This window comes from Ochotona princeps, chromosome 25 (genome assembly GCF_030435755.1).
Source record: "Ochotona princeps isolate mOchPri1 chromosome 25, mOchPri1.hap1, whole genome shotgun sequence".
Lineage (NCBI taxonomy): Eukaryota > Metazoa > Chordata > Mammalia > Lagomorpha > Ochotonidae > Ochotona > Ochotona princeps.
In genome coordinates, this window is record NC_080856.1 from 10,085,525 (window position 1) to 10,096,879 (window position 11,355).

General features: G+C 40.5%; 1 protein-coding gene across 1 annotated transcript in view; it reads right to left on the reverse strand.

Annotated features, from left to right (window-relative positions):
- The window catches only part of CFTR (CF transmembrane conductance regulator), a 148,954-nt gene extending 137,828 nt beyond the window's left edge, over window positions 1–11,126 (reverse strand). Inside the window, exon 1 of the mRNA XM_058681327.1 lies at window positions 10,943–11,126. Coding sequence (XP_058537310.1) covers window positions 10,943–10,995 — 53 coding nt within the window. The 5' untranslated portion in view covers window positions 10,996–11,126. The remainder of the gene's footprint in view (window positions 1–10,942) is intronic.
- Window positions 11,127–11,355: the final 229 nt, after the last annotated feature.

The following is an 11,355-nucleotide window of genomic DNA, read 5'->3' on the forward strand; positions in this document are numbered from 1 at the left end:
TGAGCTAAGTTGGTTTTTTAGTAAGAAGAATTTGATCAGCCTATTTAATTAAATAATGTATTAAGCGGTCTAATTTTAAAACAAATTGTCTCTTTTTTATTAAAAAAAAAGAGTAGACTGTGATACATACATTTTATAAAGAATTATTTTAACAGTTGACTTAAAATTAAACTATCAGGTGCCTGGAAAGTTCACATGTGGTTTGAAATCAAACTATCTCAGGGAAAACACAGAAATAATAGTGCACTGTCTGTTGCTAGAATGTTCTTGGCAAGCCCTAAGAACCATGCACGAAGAGGAAAGCTGCAGCTATTCCTTGCTTATGCTATGCTTCAGAAAACATGAATATGATAAAACAACTTCTTCTTCAAATATCTGACACTTAATCTTTCCAAATACCAGAAGGAAAGTTTCTTAAATTCCATATTCGTGGTATGTTTTAATTTCTAGAATATGTTTTGATATGCTTATACATAGTGAAATGTTTAAACATTTAATTAACATGTTGATCACCTCATCTTTTTGTTGTGACAAAAGCACCTAAAATCTACTCTTTACAATTTTCCATCACACAGTGCAGTACTATTAGATATAGTCCTCACAGTGAATACCAGATCTGTAGAATTATTTAAACCACATAGCTGCAAGTTTGTACCCTTTAACACTTATCTCCCTCATCTCTTCTTCTGCCTCATCCCAGATAACAATGGTCTCACTTTCTGTGTCCCTGTATTTGGCTTGTTTTAGAATCCACACTTACATGAGACCACTCAATGTTTTCCTTTCTGTGTCTGGCATATATTCAATAAGAGATTGATATCCAAAATATATAAGGGATGCATACAAGCTAAGAGCAAAAAAAAAAACAAAACGAAAAATAGATAACTGAGTTTCGACATTGGAAATATTTCGGTATAGAAAATTTTCTAAGGGCTGGTGCCATGGCCTGGTAGGCTAAGCTTCCATTTTTGGAGCCAACATCCCATGTGTACTCTGGTTTGAGTCCCTTCTGCTCCACTTCCCATGCAGCTCCCTGCTTGTGACCTGGGAAAACAGTGAGGATGGCCCAAAGCATTGAGACCTTGCACCTGCATGGGAGATCTGGAAGAGGCTCCTGGCTTCTGACTTCACATTGATTCTGCTCTGGCATTGCACATCAGAGCTCACATGCTCAATTCCTGGCTCCAGCTCCTGCCTGTAATTCCCTCCACTGTACATCTTGCAAGGCAGCAGTGGTGGTTTAAGGAGTGAAGTCCTGTCTCCATGCAAGAGGACTGGATTGAGTTCCTAGCCCAGACTTCAGCCCTTCCATGCCTGGTCACTGTAGGCGTTGGGGAGTAAACTGGAAAGTGACAGCTGTTTATCTAGCTCTAACTCTCAATCTAAAAAAAAAGAAAATTGAAAGAATGTTTTCTAGAGAAGACAGAAAAATCAATAACAAAACAAATGCTATACTCAACAAGTTAACTCAATATTTACAGCACAACCTGAACTGAATTAGTCCATTTTTTTTTCCACAATGAGGAAAATATTCATTACTGCTTTCCTAATACAATGGCACAGCCCATGTGGCCACTACAGAAAAAAATATTAACACTATAGATTTGGGTTTAAAAAGAAATGTGTCTGTGCTGTTGCTTCTTTTTCTGTAGTTTAGGGAATTATTTAAAATAAACCTAATAGGCAAACAGAACTTTCTACACAGTTTCTCCCTGCTCCTGCCTCTAGAACTGCTGCTCAGGCCACCAGCATGGGTTTCATTTCCTTGTTGCTTCTGTAATCAATGCTAGGCTCCTAGACCTGGTCCTTGACTCTCCTCTAAACACAGCTGCCATCATATCCAGGGTTCTTCTTAGGCTTAGAGTCTACATACCGGCTGGCACTTTACAACAATGCTTTGGTCAAAGATGGACTGATCTGAGGGCAGTCCCATAAAACCATGTCTCGTGAAGACATCTCAGCTATCTTATCTGGCTTCAGTGTACTTGTGTGATGTTCACACGAGGCCAAAATAATGTACATCCTATTAGTACATTTCTTAGAAGGCATCCCTGTCACTAGGCGATGCATCCCTTCTGCTACCAGATGAAATTCCAGGCTTCCTTTTCTGGAGTCTCAGTGTTTTCCAGGTTCTTACAGGTACATGTGAAGTCAGATAGGAGATAGGTACACCTGTTTAGACACCAAGAAAAAGAGTTTTTTGTGTGTATTTAAAAAGACTCCAAGTTTCAATGTGAAACAAGGATAAATTGCCTTTTCAAAATTATAGCCTTTTTTAACACAAAAATCATAATAGGTAAAACATAGATGATAGCCTGTGCTCACAATTATTCTGAAGCCCTGGAATATTTCCATACCTCCTTCTTGACTGTCTATGATATTACATAGATTGTGAGCCTTGATGTGCAAGTCAATGTTGAAAGGGCCTAGCATGATAGGCTAGTGGCTAAATCCTCTCCTTGCATGCACTGGAATCCGATATGGGTGCTAGTTCATTTCCCAGTTGCTCTACTTCCCATCCAACTCCCTGCTTGTGATCTGGGAAAGCATCGAGGACAGCCCAAAGCCTTGGGGACCTTGCACCTCAGGGGAGACCCTGAAGAAGCTGCCGGCTCCTGGCTTTGGATTGGCTCAGTCCTGGCCATTGTAGCCACTTGGGGAGTGAACCCGTGGACGGAAGATCTTTCTCTCTGTATATCTGTCTTTGCAAGAAAAATAAATCTTTAGAAAAAAGAGAGAGAGAAGATGAAGAAGAAGAACGCCAATGTTTAAAGAAGGGAAGTCATGGTGGGGAAGAGTCTGAGGATCAGAAGGGAAAGAGCAGTAGCTAGGAGGTTGAGCAGGACTGTTCTAAGTAGACCAGTGTCGTCCCTAGGAGACATCCTGTGTGTTTCGGACACTCTCAGGTCACACTGTTTCATGATAAGATCAAACAATGCACTTAAATACTTCCCTAGTCACCATCCTGGCCTTTACTGGAATTGTGTGAAGGAAGTATTTATAATTCTTACTGTCACCTCAGGCATGTTAACATCTCTTACCTAAGTTCTAAATCACTTTAATATATTTTCAAGTAATCGTATTACCTGACCTTGAGTCATGTGCATCATTTCCTTTTTCGTTTTGATGACCCAGAGATCTACTTAGATTTCTATCACCATCCCAGCCCTTTTCCCCCCCAATGTCATTCACAGGATGCTGTGCCACCACCCGCCCTGTTAGCCCAATCAAGAGGTCTACATGTTATCCCTGATTCTTTGCTCTCCTGAACCCCCACCTCCAGTGAATTATCAAACTTGCTGATGCCACAGCTGTATCTTTCTCTCCACTCCTACTGTTACTCTGTAAAAATCTTCTTTGGCAAAACCACAACAGCTTCTGAATTGGTCATGTTTCCTGCTAGCCCTAAACACAACTGATTGCTTTCTGTGTTTAAATTTTTTCGGATTCACCTTCATGCTCTTTGGATAATTCCTATAGAGTAACTCTTTTTCTTTAAAGATCCATTTATTTTTCTTAGAAAGGCAGATATACAGAGAGGAGGAGAGACAGAGAGGAAGATCTTCCATCCACTGATTTACTCTCCAAGTAGCCACAACAGCTAGAGCTAAGCCAATCAGAAGTCAGGAGCCAGGAGCTTTCTCAGGGTCTCTCACATGGGTGCAGGGCCCCAAGACTTTGGGCCATCCTCTACTGCTTTCCCAGGTCACAAACAGGGAACTGCATGGGAAGTGGAGCAGCAGGGACACGAACCGGCACCCATATGGGAACCCAGTGCATAAAAGGTGAAGATTTAGCCACTAGGCTTTTGTACCAGGCCCTAGAACCCTAGAGTAACTCTTTATATGTGTGAATGCTAAAGGCACTTCCTTCAGCAAGGCTTACTTGATCAGCCTCAGCTGGATTAGGTTCCTCCAGGAAGGGTTTGTCTGTAAACCCCTGAGATCCTGGGTTTCAGGGAAAGCATTCTCTGAAGACAGCAACAACTCTTGCCAGTACTTTTTCAGTGCCTCACATGGAATGCAGATGGTAATGAATAAATGAATGAAAGCTTCCCCCAAACTGCCCAGAATCATGACCTACGAAAGAAGCACTGTTCTGACTCAGCCCTTGGGAGCAACCTATGCATGAATTCTCTAATTATATGGGAGCATAGCTTCCGGGCTGACAGTCATGAGAACTCCGAAGACTTAGCAAAAAATCTTCCAATCACAACAGGAGATTGCAAAGCAGGCTGTCGCACAAAGACCAAGCCATAAGGGAAATTGGATGGTCTGAGCTGTCTAGAGGGCTGCCTGCTTCATCCCTTTTTATTGACAGGATGCTTAGGGACAGTTGGAAAGCCATCCACCCACAACATGCATACGTCTCTAGGGATGATCACAATAGAATCATTGTCACTAAAAGAATATTTATCACATTCTTCTCTGCAAGAGTCTTCAACTAAATACTATACTAAACATGTAAGAAAGGGCCCTGCTTGGGCCCAGCGGCGTGGCCTAGCAGCTAAAGTCCTCGCCTTGAAAGCCCCGGGATCCCATATGGGCGCCGGTTCTAATCCCAGGGGCCAGCTCCACTTCCCATCCAGCTCCCTGCTTGTGGCCTGGGAAAGCAGTTGAGGACAGCCCAAAGATTTGGGACCCTGCACCCGTGTGGGAGACCTGGAAGAGGATCCTGGTTCCCGGCATCGGATTGGCGCGCACCGGCCCCTTGCGGCTCACTTGGGGAGTGAGACATCGGATGGAAGATCTTCCTCTCTGTCTCTCCTCCTCTCTATATATCCGGCTTTCCAATAATAATAAATCTTTAAAAAAAAAAGAAAGAAAGAAAGAAAGAAAGGGCCCTGACACCCAGGGCTTTTCAATTTGAAATAGTCTCAAGGTTAAAAACAACAGTTGTTTGGTAGAACTGCATAAACAACCATGACAAGCTTTGCAATTGGATACAGTTGTTAAAACCAGATCTTCCAGGGCTCTGTAGGAAGGTAATTCTCTACATTAGTCTATTAGTAAACTGACTTTTTATAGGTTTCCTGCTAAAAGAAGCCTAAGCTCTTGGCTGTCATAAAGCTCCACAGTGAAGCCACTTTGTAATGCTAATTTCATACTGAAAAACCCAACCACTCGGTAAGTTAATTCTTAGGAAGAGAAGCCACAGAAATGGTCCTATTTTCCCTGAGATAATCTTTTTTTGTGCCCCCAAACAGCCAGAACTCTCTCAAAGTCTGTTTTGCCCCTCTTTACCTGATTGCTTTAATGGCATTTGGCTCCCGGGAAATGCCCTACACAAGATGCGGCAGGAATCCGTGGATCAAAATGGCCAAAATTGCTACTGAGTCAGAGGTGTTTTTAAAATTTTGACAAACAACATAGAGCTGCATGCTAAATGGTTAACACCCTTCCCTGATGGTTTTGCAATCCTATACTTATATTATAACTCTATCACTGTAAAATTACAGGTTTCTGTGAAACAATAATAATATATTTTATAGCAGTGTTCATTCAAGGACTTTTTAAACAAGTTTCAACATTTAGGTATTCAATATTATCACACTAAGTCCTTGCTTCTGTCCATAAATGGAAGACCATGATCTCCCTAGTGTATCAGCTGGAGCTGAGGGATATTTTTATTGTCACATCAAACATAAAATATTGATGAAGCAGTTAAGAAAAATAAATCCCACTGCTCCCTTTGGCAACGAATTGACTATTGAAACTAAACCATATGTTGTGTGTTGCAAGTATAAATGAACATTTCTAGAAAGTCAAATGGCTATTAATTTAAACTAGCTTATAGAAACTATTTCGAATATACTTCAAAACCAATGAGCAATTTTTAAAGTCAGGTACTTATATACAGATATCTTACATATACAATATATAATTGCAATTACAGGCATATCATATAGAAAACATATTTGTTAGAATTGTGTTAAACTAATAAAAATTCCTACCAAATTAGTATCTGCCCTAAGTGGAAAGCTCTGAACTGTATAATAATGAGACAAACATGGCCAGCATAATGAAGATGGACATAAAGCAGACAGTACCTGTCAGTGTTTGGGCAATATTTTTAAAGACAGAGAGGTCACTATCCCAGAGGTGGGCTCCTCTGCTTCCACAGCAGAAAAAACCAGGACAGGGCAATGAGACCCCAGATTGCCTTTACGAAGATGACATTGGCCCATAGACTGACTAAATGAACTCATGCTATTCAGGCATCCTTACAGTTACATCTCACAACATGAATTTTTCATCTTGTACTGGCCTTTGCTTTAAGCGTCTCTTTTTTTGATTTGGACACCCTAAGCCTTGCCTGAGATCCAAACATGGGATAACTGAGTAGACCCTTGTTTCAGTAGCCAACCTGTTTCCTTTTGTTGAACACCTTCCACCAAATAGCATATATATATATATATATATATATATATATATATATATATATATATATATATGGCACCTTCAGAATGTTAGCTGTCCTCATGCACTATAAACATGTAAATAAAATACAAATATAAAATTATTACAACGGACCTCTTAAATCACATCTTAATAAATATAATCAAATAAGTTTGATTCTCTTCAAAACTATCCTCTTTATGGATCGCTCATCATTATGGGTATGATTTTTTTATTGCCCAGAGAATCTCACTTTCTCTTTGTTAGCAGTTGTCTTTAAAGTTTGAAATGCATTTTGTTGGATACCTAAACACTTATCTGTTTAACAAAGCACATTCTGATTAAAATACCGATGTTTAGATACAGGAAAAAATAATTCAATGCAGGTTTAAGTGATAAGTCTAGATAACATGCCTTAATTTAACACAAGCTAGGAGTATATAATGATGACAATGGAGCAAGGCATTTGGAGTAGCAATGAGGTTGCAGGTTCAACACCTCGGTTCAAATCCTGCCCTTGATTCTGACTCCAGTTTCCCACTAATGAACCTTCCGGAGGCAACAGCAATGATTTCAATAACAGACTTTCTGCCACCCTCATGAGACACTTTCTTGATTTCCTGGCTCCCAGCTTTGCTGGTCTCGCCCTGGCCTTTGCAGGCATTTGAAGAGGGAATCGGCAGAGGAAGAGCTCTCTTGCTAGGTGTCTCTCAAATAACTAGAAAACAAGGGAAGTTGTTTTTCCTAGCAACTAAGACACTATATTCCATATCAAAGCAGCTGAGTTTAAGACCTGATTCCACTCCCAATTCCAGGTTCCTGCTAATGCACACCCAGGCAGGTAGCAGGTGATGGCTCAATTAGTTGGGGTCCTGATACCCACAGTGGAGAGCAGGGATAAATTTCTCCTGGGTTCAGCCCATCCCAGCCTTAGCTGTTGCTATCATTTAGCAGTGAGTCAGTAGGTGGAGGATCTGTCTCTCTCTCTCTCTCTCTGATTCTCTCACACTCTTTCTGGAAGATATTTAAAAAGTAATACTAGAACAAATTTTAAAAGCTAATGACTATGAAAAATTGAAGTTAATATATACTTATAGTAAGAAATGCATTCATAATTTTAAAGGTTATTCCACATTAGGTTTTGTCCAAAAATAGCATAATCAGGAGTATGGCTTTCATTGGTGGCTGTTTTGAGCTTTCATATCTATTCTAATGTGTAAATGCTAGTGTACTTGTTAAAAGATCTCTCATTATTGTGTCTAACAATTAAAATGTGCCTTAAATTATCTTAATATTAGCCTGAAACTTATATCCCACAATGCTTTGTTGAATTTCAACATTAGATGTTAATACATTTTCTCTTTCATCTTACTGGAGACCACATCTGTAGATTTTATTGAGACTGTTATATCCAATGCTGTAAGAGATCTATAGCATTTACACGTGGTTTCTAAGTGGTATCCATAGGTTATCCAATATAGATCTAGATGTTTGGTACAGATACTATGACCAAAACCAAGTTACATTATCTAATACATGGTTTCATACACAATCTCACAACTAAACAGAAGAGGGAAATTCATGTCGTGAGAGATGGGGCAAAGAACAAGCCAATAAGCTACCTTCAAAGTCAGAACAAAATGGAAACTGAAAAAAATTAGTCCTAAAAGACTTCTCAGTATATGTACTGATAAACATTTGTAAATCAAACTGACTGGTTATGAATCAAAAGTTCTAATTTAAAACTGTCCTCAGGTTTCACAAATGTTTCCATGAAAATTGCATCTTAATGTATTTATTCTTACCATATTCATAAACTGAATTTTTGTGGAGACATATTATATTATATTACATACATATACACATATTATACATACATACATATACATATATTATATTATATTACATACATATGTGTGTATATATAAATATGCATATACATTTGCATTCGGATAGTTCAGAAGTCTTCCAAATTTTGTACTTGCTGTAAAATTCATGCAAAATTTAAAAAGCATTTTAGTTTTTTTTCCAAAGTATTTTGGCTTTCCAAGGACATAATCTAAACTATTAAAGAGATATTTAATATAATTCATATTGCTGAACACAATCATTTACCTTTTTATAACTCTACATTGGAAAAGATCATACTTAATACTTCAAATTCCAAGGCATTTAACAACATACGATAGGGCCCGGCGTGATAGTCTAGCAGCTGGGGTCCTCGCCTTGCATGCGCCAAGATTCCTTTTGGGTGCCAGTTCTACTGCCAGTGGCCCCGCTTCCCATGCAGCTTCCTTCTAGTGGCCTGGGAGGGCAGTTGAGGATGGCCCAAGGTCCTGGGACCCTGCACCTGCATGGGAGGCCCAGAGAAGGCTCCTGGTTCCTGGCTTCGGATCAGCTCAGCTCCGGCAGCTGCAGCTGCTTGGGGAGTGAATCAATGGAGATCTTCCTCTCTGTCTCTCCTCCTCTCTGTATATCTGACTTTCCAATAAAAATAAATAAATGTTTAAAAAACATGATATAAGGTTATAATTTTTGTATTTTATGTTTAATAAGGCCATATTAGATAAAATTTTCCCACTCAACTACTTTCATGTAATAAAATGCATGCTACCATAAAGAATGTACAAATGTGATCATTAATAATAATAAAAACAGAGGCTAACACTGGGCTAAAACACAATCATGTATTTTCTCAATAAATGGGCTCCTGGGTCACGGGCGCTATTAATCTTAAAGTTTTAATGATCAAGTCACAAAAACACAGAGATGTGACAGAAATTGCCTCAGGTCACACAACTACAAACAGCGGATCTGGGATTTGAAGCAAAATTATCTGAAACCCAACTCCACTGCTCTTTACCAGTAACCAACAATGCCTGACCCACTGTAGAAAATGAGGTTCGTTTTACCCTTTTAATAGTGCAGCCCAGAAGGAAGCTCATAATCACCAGTTCTAGCTGATTGTCAGTTCCTCTAACAGTGGGAACTTAACTTTTAAAAACACACCTATTCTTGGAGCAACTTATTATAAAACAGTTTGGAGAAAAGAAATGAACATGTTCTCCACAAATATCATAGCCATTATCATACATTTTCTCTCCAAATCAACCTGACAGCATTTTTAAAACTATATTAAAAGTTATCAAACTGCAAAAACCAAAAATCTTTAGTTAATGAACAATGAGCTCTCTTAAAGTCCCTAAGCACATAGAAATAGCCAGGGGATAGTCATTTTCCTGAAAACTACATTTTTAGACTGACTGGCAATTGAGTTCCTGAAAGTGCTCTAGTAAAATGCCTAATTTATGCCAATTAGTAGTCTGATTTTACAAGTGGTAGAAACAGACCAACACATGGATCAATTTTCCTGAAGAAGTCACAAAAGGTGCTATAAACATCAAAACAAATGGCCATCCAGAGAGTAAAGTCCTTTCTCCCTGTCCACAGGGAGGAGCTCTCCTTCAATGGCCCTTAGCCTCTTCTTCCACCTGCCTTTCAGGCTTACAGCACGTTGGATGAGGGACATAACCCTTGGGGGCAATGTAACTCTTCCCTCCCCCACACACACATTTATGGACACATCTGTAAAGCATTTGACTTCTCCAATACTTGAGTATGCTGAGTCACTAAAGAATTATGAGTCAGGCAGAGCTCTAGGGAGAACTATCTATCCATTCACTCACACAGGTACAGTACAGGGAGCAAAGCAGATGCGGTGCCTAAAGAAACATGAAACGCTGCATCCAACTGGACTTCATCTAAGACTCTGAATTTAAGCTCTGTTTTTAAAAATCTCCTTCAGTGGCGTTTGTAAGCGCTCCTAGCTCATCAGATACAGAGTCGGACAGGAATCACACTCTTGCCAGTGTCACCTGGTTATAAGCTTACTGTCTATTTCTCTAGCTTCACACTTCCACAGTTCTGATCTTCTTAAATTTATAACAAGTACTATTAACATTTTGCAGACAGCTACTCTCACGGATTTGGTTTCCTTCTTAAAAGGAATGGAATTGTGGCAACCTCTTGTTAGACTTACTGGGGGGTTCTAACAATAAAAACTTTATTGACTCACATAATTATCCTCTCCACCTCCCTCCCGCTTTCTGCTTCAGTCAACAAATGTTTTCTGAGCATCTACTGCATGCAGGGGTGACACGTGGTTCAGAAAACAAGTTTCTGAAACAAGAATTGGAAGAAAGCAGCAGAGTAAACACATTTCATGAACACCTTTCCCATTTGTAAAGTTTCACAGGAGCCTTATTGGGGTCGTAAAGACTCTGCCTTTCTGTCGCTCTATCCAAACAACCGCCTTCAATTTATTCTCTTATCTTTTCTTACGCCTTCTATTTCATGGCACAAAATCCATGTTTTCTTTGAAAACAATGAATGGTAGCACATCTTTCCAAAAAAAAAAAGAAAAAGAAAAAAACACCAAAAAAGCCAAAAACACTTTTTCTTGCTCTCCCAAACCCTACTCAGATCCGCTCCCTCCTCTGTTGTGGGCAGGTGTCCAGGCACAGCTCAGCTGGACACCCTCTCACCTGAAAAAAAGTTTGGAGAGGACGCCGGCCTTTTCCAGAGGCGACTTCTGCATGGTCTCTCCGGGCGCCGGGCTCCCTGCCGAGGGAGGCTGGGCTGAGCTCCTGGGGCCAGATGCCCTGCTCCTCTCCGTGCCAGCCGCTTACCCCTTTTTCTCTGACCTGCTGTGATGTCATTTGCCTCCAACTCCCCCCACCCGTCCCCATTGCACACACCTCCCCTTTCCTGCTGCTCCTTCCCCGCCTCCGCTGCCCAGGTTAAAAGCCTACCGCAGCCTGCCGGTGGCCCCGCACTCGCCCCAGCCGCCCTCTCCGCCCTGGCGCACCCCGCCCGCAACCTGGCCGCTCCTTCCTCCTCGCTGCCTACCAACCCTCAGCGGACTCCCTGCCTCCTCCCTATTGCGCGTTCCTTCCAA